Source organism: Equus asinus, chromosome 9, assembly GCF_041296235.1.
Source record: "Equus asinus isolate D_3611 breed Donkey chromosome 9, EquAss-T2T_v2, whole genome shotgun sequence".
NCBI lineage: Eukaryota > Metazoa > Chordata > Mammalia > Perissodactyla > Equidae > Equus > Equus asinus.
Window position 1 is genome coordinate 65,995,877 of NC_091798.1, and position 27,425 is coordinate 66,023,301.

Genomic DNA, 27,425 nt, shown 5'->3' on the forward strand with positions numbered 1-27,425 from the left:
AGAAGAAACATTCATTCATTTGTTTAAATATCGAATTCTTCCTGCTAAGTGTCAGAGACTGTTCACGGTGCTGATGCTGTGGAAGTGGGGCTGGGCGGGTGATCAACTTGGTTAGAATAATCAACTGTTCTAGTTGGCTTAGGGTTTGAGGGGTTTTCCCAGCTGTGGGACTTTTGGTGCTATGATTGACACTGTCCAAGGCAAACCAGAATGGTCGGTTATCTTGGTAGAGGGGGAAAAGGTGAGTTCTTGCCTTCTTGGAGTTTATATTTTGCTGGGGGAAGACAGACAACAAACTAATAAGTGAATAAGTATGTAATGTAATCAGGTAGTGATAAATGTTATGAAGAAAATCGAAGTAGGATGAGACAGAGAGTGCAGAGAGTGACTGGGGGAGTTATTTGGTGTTTTTTAGCTGGTGTGGTCTGTGAGAGTCTTGAGAGGTGGCATTGAAACAGAGACAAGAATGAAGTGGAGGAGTGAGCTGTGAACATCTAGAGGGGATACATTTGGGCAGAGGGAAGAGTAAATACAAAGACAGAGACAGACTTAGCATGCTTAAGGAAGACTTTGAAAGCATTTTGGCTCGAATAAGTGAGAGGGGTGGAGGTATGGGAGCAGTGAAAGAAGTTGAAGTCTGATTGGGGTCAAATTATCCAGGTATATGTAATCCTAATTATACCTTTATGGGTCCTGGTAAGGAGTTTTGGTTCTAAGTGTGATGAGAAACCCTTGGAGAGTTTGGAATAAGAGACTGACATTAATTAGGTCTTGTGGATGCTATGCGAAGAATAAACAATAGGGGGACAAGAGTGGAAGCAGGGGCAGCAGTTAGAGGGCTATTTCCATAGTTCAGGTGGTAGTGGTGGTAGAGGTGAGAAGTAGCTAGCTTTAGGATATGTTTGGAAGAACTGGCAATATTTCCTAGTGGACTGGATGGTATTTCGAGTGAACAGTTTTTGGTTTGGACACCTGGGTGAATAGTGATGCCATTTATTGAAATGGGGAACCCTGGGGAAGAGCAGACTTGTGTTGGAATATAGCGATTTCTCATTTTTGTGTGTTAAATTTGAGATGCCTATAGAAATCCAAGGTGAATGTGTAGGCAGTTGGGTATAGATGTTTGTAGTAGAATGCAGAGGTCTGGGCTGGAGATATGAACCTGAGAACTGTTAATATACAGTTAGTATCTAAAGTCATGAGATGAGATTAGATCACCTATGGAATGGAGTTAGACAGAAAAGAGAAATGGGCTGAGAACTGAGATGAGATAGACTCAGCAAAGTGACTAAGAGCCATCAGTAAGGAGGGAGAAAATCCGGGAGAGTATGGTGCAAGTGAGTGAACTGTTTCAAGAAGGATAACCAAGTATATCAGACGCTACTGTGAGGCTGGGATGAGAATCTATTTGGTGATTTACTTTGATAACAAGGTGACTGTTGAATGGTGGGAACAAAGCCTGATTAGAGTGAGATCAAGAGAGGCTGCCATAACCAAATACCTCAAGCTGAGTGGCTTAAACAACAGAAATTTGTCTCACAGTTCTGGAGGCTAGAAGCCTGAGATCAAGATGCCAGCAGGTCCATGTTCCCCCTGAAGGTGAAGGATCTGTTCCGGGCCTTTTTCCTAGCTTCTGCAATTTTGCTGGCAACTTTTGGCATGCCTTGGCTTGTGGCACCATGACACTAATCTTCACATGGTGTTCTCCCTGTGTATGCATCTGTGTTCCAATTCTTCCGTTTTATAAGGATGCCAGTCCTATTGGATTAGGGGCCCAGTTTACTCGAGTACAACTTCATCCTAACTTAACTATTTACGTCTGCAATGGGCCTATTTCCAAATAACTTCATATTCTGAGTTACTAGGGGTTAGGACTTCAAAACATGACTTTTGAGAGAACACAGTTGAACCTATAACAATGTGGTGTATCCATACAACGGAGTATTATTTGGCAATAAAAAGGAATGAAGTAGTGATGCATGCTACCACAGATGAACCCTGAAAACATTATGCTAAATGAAAGAAGCTAGTCATAAAAGACCACAAATTGTATAATTTAAATTATAAAAAATGTCGAGAGTGGTTAAATCCATAGAGACAGAAAGTTGTCAGTTGTTGGGGGCAGGGGGTGGAATAGGGGAGTGACTGCTGATAGGCATGGGGTTTCTTTTTAGGGTGACAAACATATTCTGAAATTAGATATTGGTGATGGTTGCAGAAACTTGTGAATATACTGAAACCCACTGAACTGTACCCTTTGAGAGGGTGAACTTTGTAGTATGTGAATTATATGTCAATAAAAAATATATAGAGAGAGAAAGATGTGAAGAAGTGGAGGCAGATAGTGTCAACATATTTGAGATGTTTCTGTGAAGAAGTAAAAAAACTTGGGGTGGCAGAAGGGGATGTGGGGTCAAGGGAGGATTTTGTTTTTCAAGCTACAGGAGATAATGCAGCCTATTTGTATAGTAATTCAGATGATCCAATGGAAAGGGAAATAATAATGATGCGAGGTAGGGCAGAGGGAATTTGGAGGAGCCAAATCCTTGAATTCACTGGAATGCCACCTTGAATACCTTTATTCACATCTCTTCCTTCCCTAGGTGACAGATCAGTCGGTGAAAGCGTTTGCTGAGCACTGTCCTGAACTTCAGTATGTTGGCTTCATGGGTTGTTCGGTTACTTCTAAAGGAGTCATTCACCTAACCAAGGTAGGTACCGTGGCTACATCTCATTAGTGTTTCCGAGTATCATTCATATCAATGCGGCAACATTGTTAAATGTACTTGGATGAGGACTAGGGCAGACTATTGTAGTAGTGTACTAGTGTTTGATAAAGTTAACAGTCATTTTAACACAATACCAAACCTATCCTTTCTGAAATGGGACACTCAGTTAAACTTACTGAGTTAAGTAAGTTAAGCTTACTTTTTTGCTTTTTCATTGCTAATGACTATGAAATATATGCATTAGAGAAACTCATATATATGACAAGAATTATTTAAATGTTAATAATGTCTTGCAGTTAGAAGATTTTTTTATTACTGTTTTCACTGCTCACATATCATTAGGTCCTCTGAGCATTTGGCTTTTAAGAAGTGAATATGGTCAGTGCATATGGTTAAGCCGAATATGTAAGGTGAAAAGAGAGGTGTATGTATGTCAGAAATTAACCTTATATCTCAGAGAGTTCACTTATATACCAAATATATGAAATCTCATATTTTAGCAACACAGAAAATCCTTTCTAAGCGCCCACTCAAGTGTCATCTCTACTGCTTTCAAGAGTTCTAAAATAAAGAGCTAATTCTTACACACATGTAGTGGAAAACTGGCTACTATAAAATTTACCTGTGTATTATCTGAAATTTGTGACTGCATAGATTTTAACTCTATTATCTAGTACTTAGGAGCATGGGTGTGAGTCTTGCCTTTTCCACTTAATAGCTGCGTAACCGTTTCATTCCACCTTCCTTCATTTCACTACTATTAGAAAAGTGCACATTGGCAGCACAATGCTAAAATAAAACAGGTAAGATCTCAGGTCTCTTTGGGCCTGGTCTCTTCAGGTCTCTTTAAGTTTACAGTTTAGTGGGAAATAATATTTTTCTTTCCTCCTTAGGAAAAGAGCAAATGTTGACAAGTCACGTAGGACTAAGGCAATAAGGCACAGTGGGTAGGACCCTGGGCTCTGTTGTCAGCTTGGGTTTGGATCTTGGCTCTGCTACTTATTAGCTAAGTGGGCAAGTTATTTTACAAGTTGTATTATTGAAGTAATATATGCAAGGTGCTTGCCTTAGTATCGAGATCACAGCAAGTGCTAAGTAAATGTTACCTACTTATATTAAAATAGATGCTATGATATCTAAATTGCTGGAAAATCAGAGCAAACTTTGGGAAAAAATATCAAATCTCTGTTCTAGTCTAGTGTATCTAAAACAGAGCTTGTGATTGTCCTGTGTCTTCAATGACTGATCAGCTTTAATTGTATTTTGAGGATCAGAGCCTAAAGCTAATGGAGAGGATAGGCATGTTATTCTCAATTATTGCTCTATTAAAACCTCTTAGTGTAACCAAGACCACATGTAACCGTAATTTTTTATTCATTTCCTATAACCTTGGCCTGAACATCTTGGTAGATGAATGTTTTTGTAGTCACATCTAAAAGCTGTTTATAGTGTAGAGTAGAAATGCCTTTGGATGAACAGATTGTGCACAACAAGTGTTATAATGACCGTATGTGGGATTTTTACGATCACTCGAAATTGTACTCATTAAAGACAAAACAAGACTTATTAGATCAGTAAGTGCTTCCCTGAGCATTTTGAGATGGCCAAAAATTATGGTACACTGGTACTTGAAAGATCAGAATTATTCTCTGTGACAAAAAAGCAGCTACAGCATATGTCTGCGATAGAAGGCTCAATTTGCTGAGAAGGTGCTTCTGAAGATTCTAGGCCAGGATTGGTGGTTTGGCCTGTCAACAACATAATCTACTGGATTCTTATCAAAGCTGATCCACAAAGTTTTGAGCATCATCTTTGTTGTTCAACCAAGTATTTGCTTTGATGAGAAGACTAGTTTGTGGTATAATATTGATTAGTTTCCTGGATTCAAGTAAAGTCAAGATAGCATTTTAAACACACATAGTGGGGCCTGCCCCGTGGCTGAGTGGTTAAGTTCACGCGCTCTGCTTCGGATGTCCAGGGTTTCGCTGGTTCGAATCCTGGGCACAGACATGGCACTGCTTGCAGGCCATGCTGAGGTAGCATCCCACATGCCACAACTAGAAGAACTCACAACTAGAAATGTACAACTATGTGCCAGGGGACTTTGGGGAGAAAAAGGAAAAATAAAATATTAAAAAAAAAATCCAAACAAACAAAATGCATAGCTTTTGTAAAGCTATTTTAATTGTTTTATCTCTTGAAAACCAAAGATAGAACTCAGGTTTTCACAAAATAAAAGCTTTTTTGTTAAAATATTTACATTCTGACAGTTTTTCATACTAAGACATTACATAAAATATAATTTATATTCACAAAATGTTTAAGTATATAAATGCTCCTAGGCAGTTGTGTTACCCTTATTATCATCATGATATATAGCTTGTAAATACTTACTGTTATTATGGTATATAATTTTAAAATAAATGATTAAGAAGATGTGAGATGCAGAGTGTTGACAGCTATTGGTCTAAATATATTTAATTTTATATGATTTAGAAAATCTCAACTTATCACTTCACTAAGTCTGTGGCTCTAAGTTGCTTGTAGAGGCAAGTGCTGTAAAATCTCTGTGCCTTAGTTTCCTATCTATAAAGAGATATGCCTGCATTAGGTGATCTGTCTCTAGAATTTCTTGCACCCAGAAGAATTGATAAATGTAAGAATCTTTGACCTGGAAGGAGGTCATCTGAGGGGCTGTCACTGAAACTAAGAAATGTCAACTCTTTAGTAAGTTAGGAAGAAAAATTGGCGGTTTGTGATATCTTAGATTATTATACCAGGGGAAAGAAGACAGAAGATTGGGAATAGATGGAAGAATATTGATATCCTATTACTATGGTCCCTTGGATTTAATTTTACTTTGATGTTCTCAGTCTTGGCTGGACCCTTTTGCAATATTTATTGATGACACACCCTTAGTCTTCAGATAGATCCTGCTAATATCAAACAATGTTGGAATGGGAAACCTTCCTTCTAAGGTGCTGTGACTGTAAATAAGTCTAGAATTAGCAATGACTGAGTGCAGAGAGGTTGAGAAGATAAAGTCAGGTTTACTGTACTGTGTTTGGAAACTTAGAGATCTATATTTAGGAAGCAGTGATAAGAACTTTTGAAGTCTCCATTTATTTGCCACTAAAGAGACTAGTAGGAACATGTCAAAAGGACCCAAAAGCCAACATGCAGTGACTCTCACTGGCCTAAGTTGGGATACTTTGAGCATGAAAAATGAAAATGGCTGCAATGGATTAAAACAAACCAAATGTATAAAAATAATGAGTTCATAATGATATATAAAAAACAAAACAAAACTGGATTTCTTCTTCCAGCTAAGATGGGGTAATAGGGACCAGATTTACTCTCTTCTCTGAAGCAACCAGAAGAAACAAGATAAAATGTATGAAACAGTGGTCTTCAAGATACTGGATGTTAGACAACCAAGGACAGTGATCCCTGAGATTCAAGAAACAAGCAAGAGGAGCCCTGTGATTGCCTCTGTCTAATGCATTGAAAGAGTTTCCAGCTTACAGCACAAGGAGGGATAACCCAGGCAAAACTCAGCAGACTATCTGAGTTGAGGCAGAATAGAAAGTCCAAGGTGACTGAGGCAGCCAGAGTTTAGAGGATGGAGTACTGGGGTGGAGAGAACTGCACAGAAAATCCCAGAGATCTGTGGGTGATCTCCTTGGGCCTCCAATCCTAAGCAACCCATGAGTAAAGAAGAGATCCAAGAGAAATGAGAAAGTATTTTGAACTGAATGAGAGTGAAAGCTCATCAGATTTAGTGTGATGCTGCTAAGGCACTCCTTCATAGAATAATAGCACTAAACACCTATACAACAAAAAAAGAAAGGTCTCAAATCAATGGCCTTTGCTTCTACTTTATGAAATTTGAAAAAGAAAAGCAAATTAAATTCAGAGTAAGCAGAGGAAAGGAAATAATAAAGATCAAAGTGAAACTCAATGAAATGGAAAACAAAAAGAAAAGAAAATTAATGAAACCAAAAGCTGATTCTTTGATAAAATAGATAAATCTCTGCTCAGACTGACTTAAAAAAGGGGCAGAGAGAGAGAGGGAGAGAGAAAGAGAGAGGAAGAAGACACAAATTGCCAGTATCATGACTCAGACGAGGAACATAACTACAGATTTGACAGATGTTAAAAGGGATAACAAGGGAATATTATGGACATCTTTATGCCTATAAATTCAACAAATTAGGTGAAATTGAAAATTTATTTACAAGACACAAACTACCAAAGCTCACTTAAGAAGAAAGAAATAACGTGAATACCCCTCTATCTGGTAAAGAAATTGCATTTTCAGTTATAAACCTTCCCTCTAGTGATACTCCAGGCACAGACTGCTTCACTGGTGAATTCTACCAAATATTTGTTATATTTAAAAAACTTTATCAGTAAGAGACACATACTTGAGAATTTACTAGTGAAATGACAGAATATTAGGGATTTGGTTTAAAATATTACAAATGGGATAAAAAGAGAAAAGTGGATAGGCCAAAAAAGGAGACAAAAACTGCAAAATATAGATAATTGAACTGAGTTATAAGCCTTCGGGGTTCATTATGCTATTCTCATTACTTTTGTTTATATTTTAAAATTTCCATAATAATAAAAAAAGCTTTTAAGGGGTCAAAAAGTTAAAGATGTTGATATTAATGTAACATGATAAAATCATACTCTTCAAAATCATACTTTTTAAGAATGCATGATAATATGGGAAATACTCAGGATAATAATAATAATATATTAACATAAAATATTAATTTTAAAGTCAGTTGAAGAAATAGGCCTATGGAGTCTGAAATGTCAAAGTGGCAAGTTATTTTTACATGTAGTTGGAGTGTAAACCTTAGAAATGTTGGGGGTTCATAAGTTTAATATCACAGATCCATTATGAATTGATTTATACCAGATCAGTTCAAATGATTTCAATTAGTAGTCAGGAAGGTTTTATTTTAAATGACTTAAGGAAGATGGTCAAGAATTTTTGGCAAAATGTTCATTTTTATTATGTGCTATATAAAAAATTCAAAACATGAACTGAATTCTTGAGATATGTCAGGTATGAGTTTCGTTGAGGTTTTTATGTTTGTCTCTTTTTATCTTTAAACAGAGTTTTTTGAGGGACAGTAACAGACAGCTAAACAAAATGCCCAAACTTCGGATGTATTCTTGGACCATAATCACACTTAAAGAACTTTAAAAAAAACACGTATTTTAGAAGTGCTTATGGTTGAAAATATGAAATGTTTTCTAAAGAAAAACAAAATTGATTTTTTTCAGTCAATTTAACATAAATAACTGAAAGAATGTTCATTCATGCAGCTAACTCAATTTTTGTGTTGTTTTTGTCATTTGTTGTTTATTCAGAGACTAGAAATGAAAGATGAACTTTCTTGCCTTTTAAGTTTTCAAACAGCTGATCAGTTTAGAATGCCTTGTTCTAAAGGAAGAACATGCTATTTTGCTACTTTAGGGGTGACATTACTCTTTAGTTGTAGATTATCATTTTATTTGTTTCTGATTAATTATACGTACTTGCGGGATATTTTGAGATGTGGAAAATATATGTTTTTAAATTCATTCAGCTCTGAAATATTCCTTAGTGAGTATGACCCAGTAAGTATTATGAAGAGGTGTTTGTTGGATGACTATGCTTTTGGTTCATTTTAGCCTTCCAGGAGTTAGGAATTGAGCCAAAAACGGAGTGTTCAGAATATAGGCGATGATTATCTAGGCCTGGCATGATCCATTAGTTGGTTTTTTGTTAGAATTTTGCAATGGACAGCAAACCAGTTATTGCTGTCATCAAAGCTAATGATATGACTTCTGATTGTACGACCTTGGGCAAATCACCTAATCTCTTTGCCTCAGTTTCCTCATCTGCAAAATTAGGATAATAATAGCATCTACCTCCCCCAGGGTTGTAGAGGAAGAGTGCTTGGCACGTAACTAAAGAAGCAGTTGAAAAATAAAATAAGTAAAGTAATAATAAAAGTATTCATGGGGGTATAAAAGTTCTTTATAACTCTTTAGTCCTAATCCACTCATATTCTTTTATTAAAATAAAAATGTAAAATAATTTTCATGAAACTAAATCTTACTTAAAAGCTTATGACACTTTTTTTCTACCTGACTGTCAATGCTGGATGTTAAGATTAATAACATTTTTCTGTTCTTCCTTGTTTGTTTTTTTTTTCCTTTCCCTGCTGACCCTTTAAGGGTTTGTTTAGGTTAGCACACTGCACAACTAAAAAAGTATTTTTAATAAATCATTTGGAAAATTTCTAGGGTAGCAATACACTGATTCAGGGAAATATACTGTTGTACTTTATTAATATTACTGCAGAAATTAGTGACTTTGATTTTTATTTTTCTAAATTGATATAGGCAATGTCTACATAAGCTGTAGCAACTTATCACATTGATTTTTTTCATTCTAAGTCAGTAATACCTGTTTAGTGGGGCAACTCTTGATATTTTATAACTCTACTCATACTCATACTGTATACACATGAGTATACTCATACTGTAGTTGTAATGTATATTTGTTTGTGCTACATTTTCATTTTAGCAACTACAATAGCAGAGTGTATCAATGTGACACTAGTAAAATAAATGAATTCGTCTTTCAAATGTCTCAGTTTGTGAAAGTCCTAACAAATAAAATGAACAAATGAGTTTCTTTGTTGCATCTATCCTTTGATAAAATGGTTGCTTCAGGCTTTAATATAAATATATAAATGTAAAATGAGGAAAGTTGACAATCTTTTTTGAAAGGGCCTTTCTTGGCTTTATATTTTGAGTATTATTTTACTTTGCTTGTATTATCCTCAGTTCACTCCTTGAATTTTTATCACACATTTATTGTTTATAAATTGTGACTTTTCTTGCAAATATTCCTGTAAAAAAAGATTTCAACTTTATCTGGTCTCTAACACATGAGGTCAGTCTTTATCCAAGAAAGATATTATAGGAGATGTTGCTTTCATACTCTTTTAGACTTTCAGATTCTTTCACACTGTTTTGCTCAGAAATTTTATTTAAGGAGCAGTGTGAGTCTGCTTCACTCAGTCTTGTAGTTTATACATAAATAGTGATATTGGGTACATATGGGGTCCCATCTCTAAATCAACAGAACAGACTGCTCGAATTAGAGAAAACCAGATTTGGGGCTTAATGAGAATAAGTTATAATGTAACAATGAGGAAATACACTACTGAGGAAAAAGAAAAAAAAGGAAGCAAATCTCATTTATTAATTTAAAATAAGCATTTATTGAGAATTTCAGAGTTAAATAGAATCCAATTAATTTAAAAAACATTCAATCGATTAAAAACATTGATAGTTATATTCACTTAAAAGTTTTGAACATTTAGAAAATACTTAACAGTGTTTTATTTTTCATTAATTCGACTATCTTATTTGAGTGCTATTTTCACTGCACCTAGGCAGGTCTTGTCAGTGCCTGCATGTGGACATATTATGTATTCATTCACACACATACTTAAACACAGTACACACCTAGACCTTGTCAATCGTTAATCATAGAGAATCCAAATAATCAGATTTTTCTTTACAATTTTGTTTAACGTTGTATGATGTTTATAATGATAATCTAAAGGGGATCCTGGATACTGAAAGGAAGATAAATTATGTTGCATCTTTAATGGAGTCTCATTCTTTGAAACTGGGGAATTTATTTCCATAGTAGCTTTCTGTTGGTCAAAAGTTATTTATGTGACAGTAGGTATGAGTGTTCTGAAATTTTAGTTTGGAACCTCAATATTTAACCAGAATTTGGGCCTACATATTATTACTCATTATTTTCCATAATAATTTTTAGAGCAAAGTTTGGTTCTGAGCTCCCTCTTCTCCAGACACACTGGCTCAATAATAGAGTCCAGTAGAGTCCATTGACTGAAGGCAGTTGAGCTCCTCATATGTTTGCTCTCCAGCCCAGAGGCATCACAGGCATTTACACAAAAGCTGTTGATCACAGTGTATTTACAAAACCTTCAGGAACATAGCTGCTTCCCCTACTGTAGACTTCCCTTCAATTGATTGTATCCCAGTGGGATGATTGGCCATCAACATTTTTTTTCTTTTCCAAGAAAAAGCTTCCCACTGGAGCTTTCTCTGTTATATTTACGAGAGGAAATGCTTGGTTATTATGTTTGATCCGAGGTACTTTTTCAACATGCAATTGGCTGTCAATCTTGGATCTTTAAAAATGAAACAATACCCCTGTGCCTGAGAAAGCAGTTCAAGTTATGACTTTTGCAGCTTTCATTTGACTTGAAGAAAAAACAAAGTTGGTCAGCACCCTGGGTTTCTCATGCAGGGTACAATTATTCCTACTTCTGGGTCGTTATAAAGAACTCCCAGTAGATTGACTACTTCTTTTCACTGTTGGAAACTGAACCCCCCCCCCCCCCCGCGCCCTTCTTTCCTTTTGCTTTGTGCTGGTCCTAGGTCTGTTTGTCCTCAGATCCTTTCTTCTCTCTAAGCATGCTCTTCCGTATCATAGGGAGTTTCACTCTGCAGGCTGCATTTAGTGGGAGGGAGAAGCTAGGGTATTTCTCCCCGTTGCTCTCTGTCTCACGTAGCATTTCTGGCAACAGCTTTATCTCCCATGAGTTCCAGCCCCGGACAGGTCCCCTGCAGCTCCAGCTTATCTTGGATAACCATGGCCTGTGAGTTCCAGTAACACCGACTCTGCCTTTTGTCCCTCCAGCTTTGGGGTGCTCGTGGCTTCCTGTTGTTGCTAAATCTCTGGCATACACTAGCCTCTCCAGTTTGTCTTCTCAGCTTCTACTTCATCAGAATAACCAATTTACTTAATGAAATTCCCCTCATGTAATTCAATAAATGCTTATAGTGGTTTCTGGTTTCCTGGTTAAACCCTGTTAATACATCTTCCTTTCTGCGTCATTCCAGATTTCTTACATGAGAGCACATTTAAGATAACAGAACTGATATTTATTTCCTCTCAGAGAATCTTGTAACAATGGAGATCAAAGCACAAAGCAGAATTGCATATAATGTAAGATTTAAATTAGATTTGACCCTTCCTTAGACTTTCACTCGCTGTACTTTTTGTCCTGGATCTAAACAGGCTATAACTAGAGAGATAGGGGCAGCGAGCTACGTGACAATTAAGAATAGTGAAGATACAAGGCCATGGTGAGTCCCAAGAGTAGGATATAGGGTTAGCTGCTTAATTATAGAAAAATAATTTTTATACATGCTCCTAGCAAGAATAAAATTTAAATATTTTCTCAGTGATATAATATATAATGTCAATTCAAAGGGGCAAATATAAAGAAAAATATTTGATTAAATAAAAAGTTAATTGTTGTGAACTAGTTAGAGTTATTGGTTATTAGTTACTATGTAAGTTATTCTTAGAGAGTTTTGACTGACAAAAATAGCATGTATCGTGTTAGTACTTGTGTTTAGTTTTTACTCTTCAAAAATCTTGGTCGTGCTTTTTATTTATGTGAGAAGGTTAAGTGACTCAAAGTACATGACATTAAATCGCAAATCAATATTTAAAGTTTTCCCATAGATGTAACACTAGATATTCTCATTTTAAATTTCATCTCACTTGGTTGAAGATTTTCAACTCATAGATGGACAAAATTGGTTGAGAGAACAGGGTTACAGATGGATAGTTCTAAGTATCAGAAAGTAATGCTTTAATATATGTCAAAGTTATAAAATTTTTGCAGTTCATTTTGGAAAAATTTGTGTTATCTACTTTAATGGTAATGTAACTTCATGTTCTACATTATTTAATATCAAGGAAACTTCATAAAGACCTTCTTTCTGATTACTATTTATTATTGATAACTGATATACTGCCTGTAGCATAGTCATTAACCTAGAATCTGAGATCATTCACTTCCACCTCTTAACACTGAGTGTGATTAGGGGAGTCAGGAACTAAAACTTACCACTTGCAAATTTAAATGTATTGTAAACCAAACACTGTTGCTTCTCAGAACTGTCTGTAGAACAAGGGTCAAACTAAGTAAAACAGACGGGTCTGATTCAGTGTTTGGAGAGTTCCTACCTTGGATTTTGAATATAAATCCTTACATGCCCTTTGGAAAGTTTGAGTCTTCTCAGATTCTTCTCACCTGGAAAGTGTTCATTCTTTCATTATCATAGGTGATCGAGGCACTTGGATGGTGCCATGAATAATTAAATTAAGTGCAACGCCAGAAATGAAAATTGTGCAAGAAACAGTATTTTTTCTAAACTGCATTGTGATTTCTTTTAGAATGAGATTCTGCGCCTCCTTTCTCACTAGTAGGGGGAATCTGATTGATTCATTTTTAGATTGCTAATATCAGACTTGCCTTCCAACTAGAAGGGATAGTTGGGCTTTATTTGGGGACTTCAGGAAGGAGGGTAGGGGAACAGTTATGTATACATTTTGGAATGTTTCTTCTCATAAAAATGGCTTAGAAATTGAGAGAAAACTGCTGATGGACGCCTAGGTTAGCTGTTTTCTTCCTGGATGATTTAGGGTGCTCCAGACCCATGGATGGACCCCAGAGAGAAGCTGCAGGTACCTGTTGACAGGGCCTCGTGGTGTTCTTGCACATGCTAGGAAGGATTTTTCTGGGAGTATGGAAGCCCCGAAGATGGAAAGTGGCTCAGCTGGTGGTGGTGCTGTGCACCAGGGCTTTTTGGCTCACACTTTCTGAAACAGTACCTGGTCACAGACTAGGAAGACTAGTTTCCAAAATTAAGGGTTAGGCACTTTTTACTCTGAGCTTTGGCTTTCTGCTGAGACCCAGAAATGAGAGTGTAGGGCTAAGAGATTTTTCAATGTGAAGCTGAGTCGCAGTTGCATATTCTAAACCAGGAAGAAAAAAAAAAGACATTTTATAGATAGTAGGTACAACATTTCTCTAATAATTTTGGGATACTAGAAAACACAAATATGTGCCAGAATATTTTTTTAATTACAAATCGTTAAGGTCATTCCTTTGTTTTTCAGCTTCACACGTCTAGAAATAAAGAATGGAATAATTTGACTGTTTTGCTTTAATAGTGTAAGGTGAAGAGGTCAGTGAGCAGGTCACTTGGAGTGGATATGATAAGCTTTTGTCTTGGGCTAATGGTGTTTCAATTATTTTACTATTTTTAAAAATAAAGTTGTTAAAATTTTATTTGGAATATATTTCCAAAACTTTTGACACATTGAAGTGATATGTGGATACAAGTGACTGAAATGGGTTCAAAATTCCATGAACTGTGCTTTTTTTAAAATAGATCTCTGAACTTGGTATGAGGAAATGAAAGAGAGGTACACAACCAGTCCAATTAGGTGCAGTAATCTCTCCTTACTTACATTCACATTTGACTTAATTTACCCTTAATTTGTTTAAGCTTTGATTTTTTTTCTTAAGTGCAGCAGTGTGAACATTTTATTTTTTAATTGAAGAGAAGTTCAGTTCTTAGGTCCTGCTGGGTAGAAAAGTGACAGGGCTGCTTAGTGCTGCTAACTTTAAGTGCTGTTTATAGTTCGTTATGAGCTCTAGAAATCTTATATGGAGAAAAGAAAGGGATTTTGTGGAAAGAAAAGTCGTAGAACAAAGTTAATTAGAGACTGTGCTGCCTGCCAGAGTGCAAGAGGAGGAGCGGAGCATCCGTTCTGAATTGGATACTAAGAAGCAGAAATCCAATTAACAAATTCACATTTCTGCAGCAGAAGACAGTGATTAAAATCTTGGTGAACTACTCAAAATTCCTGCACATGCATCAAAACTCTGACAACTTACAGAGGCTTTTTTCCTTTTTTAACGTTCTTCATTTTAGGAACAAATATGTAAATAGAGAGCTGACTATGCTTCTTGTTCTAAAATGATCTTTAATTGTGTGGAATGAGAATGTTGTTTTTTATTATTTAATGCACATATTAGTGAAGTTTATGTTCAAATATATCACTTTTAAAAATATGTAGCTTCAGAGCTGCAGATTCCACATTTAATATAGTTAAAAGAACAGAGACCTGATTTCTAGAAAGTTAAATAAATGAAATTATGCTTAAAGTCGTGATCTTGATTTCAAATTTACTTATTCAGCAATAAGCATTTAATAAATGTGTTCGATGCACCTGGTACCGTGTTTGGCACTGGTGACACAAACGTGAATAAGGCATAGTCCCTGACCTGCAACAGCTTGCCTTTGACTCTAGTGGGAGGAATATACACTTAATTACACCAAATTATAAAGCAGCATGTTTAAAGCCGTGGTGGGAAAATGCGCAACATCACTGGGTGTACATAGAGCAGAGTCTCTTACTGTGGGCATGCCAGGAGGTTTTACAGAGGACATGCTCTGGAGCCATGGAGGCTGAATTATGCTTTGATAGGAAATGAAGCCAGCCTTGTAACTGCCCCAGGTGGCTCAGGACACTATCACTGTTAATGCACTTTTTAGAATTGTGCTAGTATGTATTATATTTTATTACTAAGGATATATATCCCTGCATAGTAATTTAATCAATTAAGAATAAGTTTTTTTACTCACTATAAATTTTAGGCTACTATTATTGCACCTAGTTAACCTAGGGAATTCAGCACATTTATGTAGGATTAATGCTTTTTTATTTTAAATTTGCAAGTGTAAATGCCATATGTGTGCTAATGATTCCTGAATTTATTTGACTCTGTTCTTGGATATCTAATAGACATCTCAGATATAGCATATTCAAAACCCAGCTCTCTTTTCTTACCTGCCCCCAAACCATCTTAGTTAATTGCAGCAATACCTTCTAGTTACTCAAACCAAAAACCTTGGAATCATCCTTTATTCTTCTTTTTCTCTCAGGCCTCATAACCTATTTGTCAAAAAATTCTGTTGATTCTAATTTCGTATGTATCCAGAATCTGACCACTTTATACCACCTCCAGCTGCTATCGCTGTGGTCTGAGTCACTGATATCGCTTGGCTGGATTATTTCAGTACAGCCTCTCCCTGCTTGCATCTTGCCCCTATTCCAGACTCACACAGAAGCTAGAATGATTATTTTAAAATGTACGTTAGATCATATCACGCTCCTGCTCAAAACCTTCCAGTGGCTCCCAGATTCCTCAGAGCAAAAGCTACAATCCTTGCCTTAGCCTACAAGGCCTCATACAGTCTTCACTCACCTCTTTGGCTGTGTCTCCTCTTAGTTTCCCTTTTGTTTACTCTGCTCCAGGACCTCTGGCTCCTTACTAATCCTCCAAAACCCTGGGCCAGTTCCCATCACAGGGCCTTTGCACTCACTTTTGCCCCAGACATCACCGTGGTTGTTTGCTCCCTCACCTCCTTCACATCTTTGCTCAAATATCTTTTCAGTGAGATCATCCTTGACTGCCTTTTTAAAATTACACCCCATCTTCCTTCCCTCCATTGTTTTCCATCTGCCTTGCCTTGCTTTATTTTTTCTCTATAGTACTTAACACCTTTTAACATACTGTATACTTTGCTTGTTTGTTTTATTTATTGTTCCCCCTACCCCCTTCCAGCTAGGAATGTAAGCACCCTGTGGACAGAGGTTTTTGTCTGTTTTGTTCACTGCTGTATTTTTAGCAACTAGAATATTTTCTGCTGCATAGTGGATGCCCAATGAATAGTTAGTGACTATGTGAATAATATCTCTGAATTCTTTGTTGAGTGATTGAAGATGCTGAGCTTTACAAATTATTTTTACATGTTCAGAAACTGGATTTAGATATTAACTGCTTTGCACTAGGTGAGTGGTTCCCAGTCCAGGCTGGGATCAGCTGGATATCATTTATAGAAATAGTAATGGCTGGCCTCACCCCAAGCCAATTAAATCAGAACCTTTAAGGATGGGACCTGGTCGTTAGCATTTTTTATTTTTTATTTTTTTTGTGAGGAAGATTGGCCTTGAGCTAACATCTGTTCCCAATCTTTCTCTTTTTGCTCGTGGAAGATTATCCCTGAGCTAACGTCCATGCCAGTCTTCCTCTATCTTGTATGTGGGACGCCTCCACAGCATGACTTGATGAGCAGTGTGTAGGTCTGCACCCGGGATCCAAACCCATTGACCCAGGGCCACCGAAGCAGAGCATGGGAACTTCACTACACTACTGGGCTGGCCCCGTATTTTTTTAAAGTTCCCCATATGATCCTAACGTGCAGCCAAGGTTAGAGCCAGGTACTCAGGAAACATTTAAGTATGAATGAAAGTGCACCACAACTACCTCACCAGAGACTCAGATCTGGACCAGCTCAAGCATTGAGATTAGATGTCAAATGTTTGCAATGAGAGATTGGTCCTGAGCAACACAGCCCAGGAAGTGCTGGTGGGGGGCAAGGAGGAACAGGAGCGGGAAGGGGAAGAAGATGGAGAAGACAAAGAGGGGACTCGCAAGTTGTTGTAGCGGAAAGAAAGGTTGCTCCCCTGGTCCTTTGGCAGCTGTTGCCGAGTGATGATTCTTGTCTAAAGGGCACAGTTGTGTCGGGGACTGCCCAGTTAATAATTCATCTTAAGGCAAGTATATTATATTTCTAAGACTAATTTTTCCTGACTCTAAAGTAATCAAGAAGTGAGATCAGCTTTAAAATTATGAGCACAACTCTCTGAGCATAGTGAGAACAACTTCTCAAGACTTGGGGAAAGAGATTTGAGCTACATTAACAGATGTCAGAGAATGGTTGGAATGGACAGTGAAGGGCCTGGATAGGCAAGTTCTGGGATTCTTTTTTGCAGTTGAAATATTTTCATTTCCTAAAGGTTTCAGAGAAGGTGGGAGATGTAATCAAAGTTATTTAAAGAATATTAATCTGGCTGGTAATGTTGCACGAAGGAGTAGAAGGGGCAGTCTGAGAAGAAGCAGTGCAGTAAAGTGTCCTAGAAAGCAAAACAGAATGTGAATAAAATTGTGAAAGATGTCAGATCCAGCAGGAGAATGGCAGAACCGAACGGGTCTTGGATTTGGAAATAATACAGAGGCAGCAGCCCAGTGTGCTTAGGAAGGCAGTGGTTGGAAGGAATATACAGAGAAGGTGCCAGAGAACTCACATGGTAGCTCCTGTGGATGTGGTAGCATTCAAGACCCTGGAAGCCCTGTTTTCATGGTTAGAATTAGAAACCTTTATTGACTCTGCCAGGCTCTCAGGCTATTTAAAAGCTTTCCGTTCTACCCGGAGATTCTCAGTTCTGTGAGGTGCTAGGAAGGACTTACCTGATGTCCTAAATGTGGCTCATCTAGCTTTTATTACCACTTCATACTCCAGTGGCAGCCTTAACCGGGCTGAGGTTCAGCCTGTTGATGACCAGAGGGGATGCCCCTCGTTGTCTCCCTCGTCCATCCACGTCCCTCTCTAAACATAGATATCAGCCCCTGTCAAGGTGTGAAAGTCTTCCTATGCTCAGGGATAGAAATTCCCTCTCTGTCCCTTGCCTTTCCATTCTCAGCAGTCTTAGTCTCTTTACTATTGTTTCTGGTTTTACCATGCAAGACCTGTGCTTCAGCCCCCTGCCTGTCTCCTTGTGTCTCCCTCTCTCTGTCCTTACGAGGAGGCTCTCCTCAGTTTTTTATAAATGCCTTTCTCTGACTCTCCTGTCTTCTGTGCCTTCGGTCTCTGCCGTGATCTCCATCTTGGCAGCCGGACAGGTGATTGGCAGATGAGTGTGTGGTGCTATCCACAGCCCCAGCAGCTTGTCTTAACCCTTGACTTTGCTCCGTAAAGATTACACCTGATTGCTCTGAAACCCTGTCCCCATAAAACCAACATCTGCAGGGCTGACAAGAAGTAATTTAGGTACTAGTTGACATTTGAACGTATTTAACTCTACAGAAGTTTTTATTCTTTTCAGAAATTATCACCTCCAACTGGCTTCACATAAATTATCCTCAGTAGCCTGAAACAGTGGAACATCCCTGCTGCCTTTGCCAAGGTACTGTGTGTCCTCTGATCCACTGTAGGCAACGTGTACAACTGAGGATTTTGTTTCATTTTTTACTTTTCCAGAGTCTTAAGAAAATTTGGAAGCCATTTGAGGTCTTTTTATAATCCTCCAAGCCTGTGTTTCCTAGGAAACATTTTAGTGTCTCATTTTATACTTAAATACATACGTGGCCATACCAATCACTAACTAATTTTAGTCTTTAACCTGAATTGGTTATAGGTCATATTTTTTCCCAATAAAGGCAGTATTAAATTGAAAGTTGATTACATTCTACATTCTGACTTGGGTTTCTTTTAAGATACCTTACTAAATGTTTAAAAACTGGAGTGAAGCATTTAGAAGATCTTTGTTGTATGGCTTTGATTATTCAAATCCTGTGTGACTTGTGTAACCCAAGCCTCCCTGTGAATTTATAGGGAAAATAAGTTTAATTAAAATGTCAGTTTCCTAAATGTAATTATTTGTTTCAGACTATGAAGGATTATTTTAGGTAGCTTTTTATGAAACACTGGAGGGCACTATTATGAAATTCCCATAGCAAGAGAAAGAGTGTGATGAATTTGACAGAGCTGTTTGTGCAGTTTTGAGTAAAAATGCCACATCCCGTAGAGGTGCTCAGTACGTGTCTTGGAATGATGCTGGTTACTGGAAATTAGCCTCCTGGACCTGCTTTGGATACTGTCATATTTCAAGTCAAAGTGGCTAAAATGGTCCTAGGGAAGGCCACTTGAGCATAGACAATGACTGTCAGCTCATGAAAAAATGAGCTTTAATTGAATCCGAGAATCAAATACTCTTCAAGATCTCAGTAGAATGCTGGCTTGTGAGAGCTGATGAAAACCCGTTTCCTCATGTATGAGTTTGTACTCCATTGGAAGAGTAAGAAACGTTCCAGTTATGGACAATAAATGCGGGGCGGTGTCAGCCACAGGTGGCCTCGTGTCACCGTCTGACCCACCTTGCACTGAGAAGTGGGTGTGAATGCAGGATTTCTGAAAGTTCAAGAGTCAATCAACTAGAATTAGAATTTTATCACATACGTAGTAACTGGAAGTTACTTTTTGCTATGCCATTAGATTTTCCCAAATCTGTAAAACAGTTTAGATTTGCTAACATCTCTCTCCCCATTATCTATACCTCAATAAGGTATTCAAACCTCTTTGGTCCTCAGTTATCTTCCCTAATGTGAGGGGACCAAACTGGCACAAGCACCTTAGATTGTCTTCTCTGCAGAACTTTATTGTTTCCTCCTACCATGTCCTGGTTCATGAAGTGATTTTTTTTAATTGAGGTAAAATGTAAATAACATCAAGTTTATCTTTTTTTAATACCATTTTTAAGTGTACAGTTCAGTGCTATTGAGTACATTCACACTGTTGTGAGAAAGAGATACTTTACAGTGAAGGAAGCTGAGAGGTGTGTAAGAATTCAAATAGAAACTTTGTGTCATAAGCTGTGCTGGACCCCAAAATGTGCATGTGTAGTAGATATTTATGCATGTGTAGTAGATATTTATGTGGCTGGATAAAATTTTTATGACTCTCCATATTCCTAGTGACTATAATAAAGGATAATTGGGAAAATAAAGTGATGTCGTCTGTGTACTATACTTGGCTATATTAACTGTTCATGTGTGCATGTAGTTACACTTAACAGAATTCATCCTTAACATTCATAGGTTTATTTATTTTTGTTTCTTATTTTATTTTTTGTTGAGGAAGATTAGCCCTGAGCTAACATCTACTGCCAATCCTCCTCTTTTTGCTGAGGAAGACTGGCCCTGAACTAACATTGGTGCCCATCTTCCTCTACTTTATATGTGGGATGCCTACCACAGCATGGCTTGCCAAGCGGTGCCATGTCTACACCCAGAATCTGAACTGGTGAACCCCGGGCTGCTGAAGCAGAATGTGTGCACTTAACTGCTGTGCCACTGGGCTGGCCCAACATTCATAGGTTTAATAGTCATCCTTCAAAGTATTTTCAAGCAGCCCTATGGGTGCATTTCATATATTTCCGGTTTTGCTGTGGTACTGACGTGAGGCTGCTGTCAGGACGAGCCCAGCAAGCCACTCCAGCACCTACAACTCAAAGAGGTGATTTGGTTTTTCACATGTTCCTGGAACAGTACATCTCCAACAATTATAAAACTTTTCAGGTGTCGAGATCTATTTAAAATACTCTGTAAATATAGGTAACTGTAAAAATAATGTAGTTTAAGAAAATGGTGATTTTTATATAGAAAATAAAGGTATAGGGTACATTTCTGAGGGAGACATTAGTAAGAGGAATATTAAATTTAACAGTGGCTCTGATCCTTGACATGTGCAAGTTTGTCTTTGCTTAATCAAGAATAAGAAAACTTGGGGCTGGCCCTGTGACCTAGTGGCTAAGTTCAGCACGCTCTGCTTTGGTAGCCTGGGTTCAGTTCCCAGGCACAGACCTACACCACTCATCTGTGGCTGTGCTGTGACAGCAACCCACATACAAAATAGAGGAAGATTGATACAGTTGTTAGCTCAGGCAAATCTTCCTCAAGCAAAAAAAGGAAGATTGGCAAGAGATGTTAGCTTAGGGTGAATCTTCCTCAGCAAAAAAAAAAAAAAAAGAAAGAAAGAAAGAAAGAAAAGAAAACTTGACCAGTGAAGCCAGTTTAGCCACTTATTTAGCCCCAATGCAGAATCTTGTGAAAAATAAAAGTTTAGTGAAAGTAAAAAGACAGTTACCTAGTCGTATTAAGACATGTATAGGAAACATGTGACTGTTGACAGAATATAAAGTGAGTAAAAGCCAGGGGCTATGCAAACATTTTCATGAAACGTTTCCATTAAACTCATCTTCCCATAAGTGAGGATTGTTTTGAGAAATTTAGCAAGACCTCCTTCCCTCCTCCAGTGTGGAACTAACAAGAGCTGCCATATCAGGGTTGCCCATCTTCCCAGGGAGTACTTTCTTGGCAGCTGAAGATGCCCCTAGAGGAGAAGGCTGAGTGGACCAAGCATCTCCCTCTATGCTTTTATGAGCATATGCATCTCAAGAGTTTAAAATGGCTCAGGATAGTCCCCTTGTCTTAAGAGGAACCTGGCTTCTCTTCAAGGATACAGAGTCCCCTACAGCCCTTCTGTATTAATTTTCTATTGCTGCACAACAAATTACTACAAACTTAGCAGCTTAAAACAATGTACGTTTATCATCTTACTGTTTCCATGGGTCAGGGGTCCAGACATTCCAACTTGGTTTTTGCCCAGGGTCTCACAAGACCACAATTAAGGTCTCAGTTGGGGTTGCATTTTTTTCTAGAGCTTAGATCCTCTTAGAAAGTCATGTAGTTGTTGGAAGAGTTCAATTCCTTGTAATTGTAGGACTAAGGTCCCCATTTTCTTGCTGTCTGCCTGCTGGGGACTGCTCTCAGCTCCTGGAGGCCTCTTACAGGTCCTTGCCATATGGCCTTCTCACAGGCCTCTCGCAGGCCCTCTCACAGCATAGCCACTTACTTCTTCAAGGCCAGCAGGAGAATCCCTCTAGATGCTTGTAACCGCTCGGCTGATTAGGTCAGGCCTATCCAGGATACTGTCTCTGGATTAATTCAATGTCAGTTGGTCAGAGATCTTAATTACAGCTGCAAACCCCTCACCTTTGCCTTATAAGGAGGATATCCCATCATAATCACAGGTCCTGCCCACACTCAAGGGGCAGGATTATACTAGGGCATGGGTCATTGGGGTCATTTTAGAATTCTGCCTACCACCTTGTTTATTTTCTCACTGGATTTATCAGGGTCGGTGGGGGTGGGGGCAAGATCCTCCTTGCTCTTCATAGCTGCTTCCAGACCGTTACTCTTCTACCTCTCTTGAAAAGTATAATGACAAATATAATTAAGAAAACACTGAGGGGCCGGCCCTGTGGCCAAGTGGTTACAGTTCACGCATTCCGCTTCGGTGGCCCAGGGTTTCGCCCGTTCAGATCCTGGGCACAGACATGGCACTGCTCATCAAGCCATGCTGAGGTGACATCCCACATGCCACAACTAGAAGGACCCACAACTAAAATATACAACTATGTACTGGGAGGCTTTGGGGAGAAAAAGGAAAAATAAAATCTTAAAAAAAAAAAAAAGAAAACACTGAGTCTTTGGGACTTGTGCCGTTTGGCGTTACCATTATTGTCTCTCCTGTTTTACTGTCATCTTCTTCTGTACTCCTGGTATCTCCTGCTTCTTCATAAAAGACATTGTCACTGGACTCACAGCCTTCCACTTTGCTCTAAACCCTGTCATTCCTCTGGATGGCTTCAGTTTCCGTGCCCACCACGTGGAGATGTGTCAGTTGGGAGGGAAGAAAACATAGCAAGGAGCGTGTGTATCAGCCCCTTGATTATGTGAGTGAATCTTAGTGATGTCAGAAAGACTATGTGGAAATTTATTTTGCTATTTATTTTGTATTTTACATAGCTATTTCTTTTTTTGTTCCTTTAGATACTTCAGAAATTTTTGTCTTTGTTTTGTTTAATGCCAATCTCCCTTGCTTACGACGAGAGGTAAAGGAGAGGGATCAGGGGCCGTGTTTGGGGTAGAATGTTAGAGCCTGAGCAGCTCACCTCTGGGCCTGGGTGTGGTGTTGACTGTAATTATCAGAGAGAGGAGGGAGGAGACCCCTGAGGAAGGGACCAAGGAGTCAGCCCAGGCTCTGACTGGTCAGCTGTCTGGAGCTGCTGAGACAGCCAGAGTGATCTGTTTCATTTTAACAAAGGTGAGTCCATCCCCTAAAGTGTGCTTTGGTTGCCAAGTACCCATCATGTTCTGATGTTGATAAAGCCCTTAGACTGTGCTAACTTGAGCAGGAACTTTGTCAGAACCCATTTCCTCTTTCCTGGTCCTGCCTCGGTTCTGGAGTGTTGTCCTGAGTCCCACACTGGACTAGTGACTTCATTGAACATCTGACCTGATAGGCCGATTGCAGAGAGTTTTTCTTAAATCTCTTTATGAATGCTTAGAGTTCAGTCCTTAGTGTACAGAAGCTTGCTGTCTTAATTAGGAGGAATTTCCCTACTGTTGTGGACCTTTTCATATTTCATCTCTCTTAGCTATCTCTGTTTCTCTCCGTAGTTCTGCAACATGCATCAGAGAGCAGCCAGTAGTGACTCTGCATGAACCCTCTCTGTCGCTTCTCCTTTTGTGAGCTGAGGTGGAAAAGAGAGTTCGAGTGCTGCCTGGCAGACTCACTTCTCTCGAGCTGCTCTGTCCAACACTGTAGACACTGGCCACACGCAGATATAAAAAATTAAATGTAAACTAAAGAAAATTAAGTAAGATAGAAAAAATTCAGGTCCTCCTTCACACTGGTCACGTTTCAGGTGCTTCGTAGCCACATGTGACTAGTGGTTACCATATTGGACAGCAGAGATATAGAATGTTTCCCTCATTGCAGAAAGTTCTTTGGGTTGGTGCTGCTTTAGAGTATTTTCTTCTCTCTGGCCGTATGCAGTGGAGATTCCAGTGGCTTATCCTCTCTTGGGATTGAAGCTTAACTGACTCTTGGGTGGGACCTGCCTGTCTCGCTGCTCTGAGGCCTTTGGCAGTTGGGTTACACCTGCAAGTCAGCTTCCTGCAGGAATAGCCTGCTCTCTCTGCAGAAGGATTTGAGAGTGTCCTAGAGAAGACTGGCCTGTCCTGGGAGAGCGCCCTCATGGGGCTGGAAATGCTGACCACTAGTTTTCTATTGCTGCTGTAACAAATTACCACATATGCAGCAGCTTAAAGCAGCACAAATTTATCCTCTCCTAGTTTAGAAGTCACAAGTCTGATACAGGTCTCACCAGGCTACAATCAAGCTGTCTGATGCCTTTCTGGAAGCTCGAGGGGAGAATCTATTTTCTTGCTGCTTCAGGTTTTTGACAGAATTCAGTTCTTTAAGGCTGTAGGTCTGAAATCCCTGTTTCTCACTGTTTGTCATCTCAGGGCTGTTCCCAGCTTCTAGAGGCTGCCCACATTCCTTGGCTCCTGGCCCTCTTCCTCCATTCTCAAAGCAACTAAGAGCAGGTTGAATCCCTTTAACAATTCAAGTATCTCCTGCATCATCTTCTGTCACATCTCTCTGATTTTAGCTTGGAAGATTCTCTGCCCATGAGGGCTCATGTGCTTAGATTGGCCTACCCTGATAATCCAGGATAATCTCTCCATCTCAAAACCCATAACTTTAATCATATCTGAAAGTCTCTTTTGCCTTATAAGGTAAATTAGGGCATAGACATCTTTGGGAGGGATGTTATTTCGTCTACCATGTGCCTCCGGATTAATTCTTTGCATGTTATTAAGTAAAAATAGCTTATTTGAAATGTAGCTTATTTGAAGAAGATACTTAAGATCCTACCATCTTTGTGTAAATGATATTATTAATTTTCTTTGGGGACTAAATATCAGGGGAAGACAGGAAACATCAGGAAAGGAGTAGAGAAAATGAAGAAATGGGGAAGGTGGTACCTGGAGAAAATCTTTACCATTTAAACAATGTTTTATATTGCTTTCTGCATGGTGAAACACACAACCCATAAGAGTACAATTTGGAGTACATTGATAAAATAATTGCCAAGAATCCCTGAATTAACCACTTACTCATATTTCATCTTTTAAAAAATGAGAAAACCTATACAAAAGTGGCATTACAATCATGAAGATAAATATCTGAAACTGAACAATGTCAAAAAGAATAATCCTATCAAATTGTGGGTGCTTAATGTAATATATAACAGCTTCCCTGCTTATTAGATTGCTAACTTTTGATTTTTTTGATACCTCGATAAGCGTTGTTTGATTTTAATGTTTGTTGCCATTTCTATGTTCACTATAGATTTCTGCCTTCATTTCTAATTTAGTATGTAAAATATTACATAAACATTTAGTTTAATGATTCTAGACTATCTATTTTAAATATTGTACAGTGATACTCTACTTTGTAATAAACTATGTAATTTTTGAGGATGAACCTAGTATTTACCTTTCCAATCTTTCATTTTATTTATCTTGTTAGCTAAGAAACCTTTCCAGCTTGGACCTACGTCATATCACTGAACTGGATAATGAAACTGTGATGGAAATTGTCAAGAGGTGCAAAAATCTTAGCTCTCTCAACCTCTGTCTGAACTGGATCATAAATGACAGGTAACCATTGTAACATCTTAAAAACAATTTTCCAGAGGCAAACATTTGTTCTATGTACCAAATACTAATTATCATTATAGCAAGGCGTGTGAACTTTAAGGAAAATTTAATGTAACCATACCTTTTCAAATAGATATGTTTAAGTTTTTAAAACCATCCAGATGTATACTTTTAACCCATCCATTGCTTATATTTGTGACAAGGTTTTTATGTGTTAAGATTCAAATGTTTACCTAAACAATTATAACAGCAGTCTGTTGAATTTTTTCTTTGTCATCCATCCAAGATATGTTGTTTGTTTTTCACTTTAATATTTTTGCAACTTTTGTGGTTGATTTTACTGTTCACTTGTCAAGAGAAATGATTCTGAGAAGCTATTTCAGACGTTATGTATTTAGATCCTTTCTCAAGGATGACATTTTGTTCTCTTATAAATATAATTTGTTTTGCAAATGAAAGTCATGTGATGGAAACTTTAATATATAGTGTAGAAATGTGTAAAATGGATAGTTTTTTCTTATGAAAAATTTATAATTTATCTTATAAGAACTGATTTTTCTTTGAAACATTGCATGAAGGAAAAAAGTGCCAGAACCCTTGAAAGTAGACTTTTTAATGATAAAAACAGCTGCAGAGTGGCGCTACTTTACTGTAACTAATGAGTTTAGGTAGGTTCTTAAATATAGGCTTGAGACGAGATTCTTGCCCAGTAGCTTTTCAAGAATAAGTTTTTTTTGTTTTTTTTTTTAAAAAAGATAAGCCACTGGGGTTGGCTCTGTGGCGTAGTGGTCAAATTTGGTGCATTTGGCTTCAGCAACCCAGGGGTCACTGGTTCGGATCCCCAGTGTGGACCTTCACCACTCGCCAGCCACACTGTGGTGGCGACCCACATACAAAATAGAGGAAGATTCGCACAGATGTTAGCCCAGGGTGAATCTTCCTCAAACAAAAAAAAGAGAAAGATCGGCAACAGATGTTAGCTCAGGGCGAGTCTTTCTCAAGAAAAAAATAAATAAAAGGTAGGCCACCAAAAATATTTTGCTTTCAAAAGAGAAAGCACTTATTTCAGCTAAAATTAGAACTTATTTAGATTTAAATATTTTTTTCACAAATAGGAGTAATGATTTATTAAGTTTGTGTCAGATAATGCTTTAAATTCAAGATACTTCCCCCTCTACTTTTAATTTGCTTTTATACTTTAAAAATAAAATCATGTAGACTCCATTTTCCCCAATTATGTTAAATTTTAGTGACATTTTCTTAAATTACCCTGCATTCCTTTTTAAATTATGTGATAGACTTTGACTTGGCTTTCTCTTAGTAAAATTTTTCCTGACATATTTACTAATCTAGAATGGGCACATGGTCATCATTTATAAAAGGTATTTATTGTTTTTTGAGTAATAGTCACTGTAGGAAATATATCAAAATCTAAAGGAAGTTGATAAACATTTGAAAAATAAAATTCTTTTCTATAATCAACATTCTTCTACACAGTCAATTATATGACAGCTTAATAATCTTTTAGCTGTTTTTTGTAACAACTAATAAAGTAAGTAAAAAGCATTTTCCTATG

The 27,425-nt window shown here is 37.9% G+C and overlaps 1 protein-coding gene across 4 annotated transcripts in view; it reads left to right on the forward strand.

The window, feature by feature from the left end:
* FBXL17 (F-box and leucine rich repeat protein 17) overlaps positions 1-27,425 on the forward strand; it is a 465,079-nt gene that overhangs the window by 136,586 nt on the left and 301,068 nt on the right. For all 4 annotated transcript variants that reach the window (XM_014852976.3, XM_070517628.1, XM_044780075.2 and 1 more), the window contains exons 5-6: positions 2,604-2,711; positions 25,719-25,849. In XM_014852976.3, coding sequence (XP_014708462.3) covers positions 2,604-2,711; positions 25,719-25,849 — 239 coding nt within the window. The remainder of the gene's footprint in view (positions 1-2,603; positions 2,712-25,718; positions 25,850-27,425) is intronic.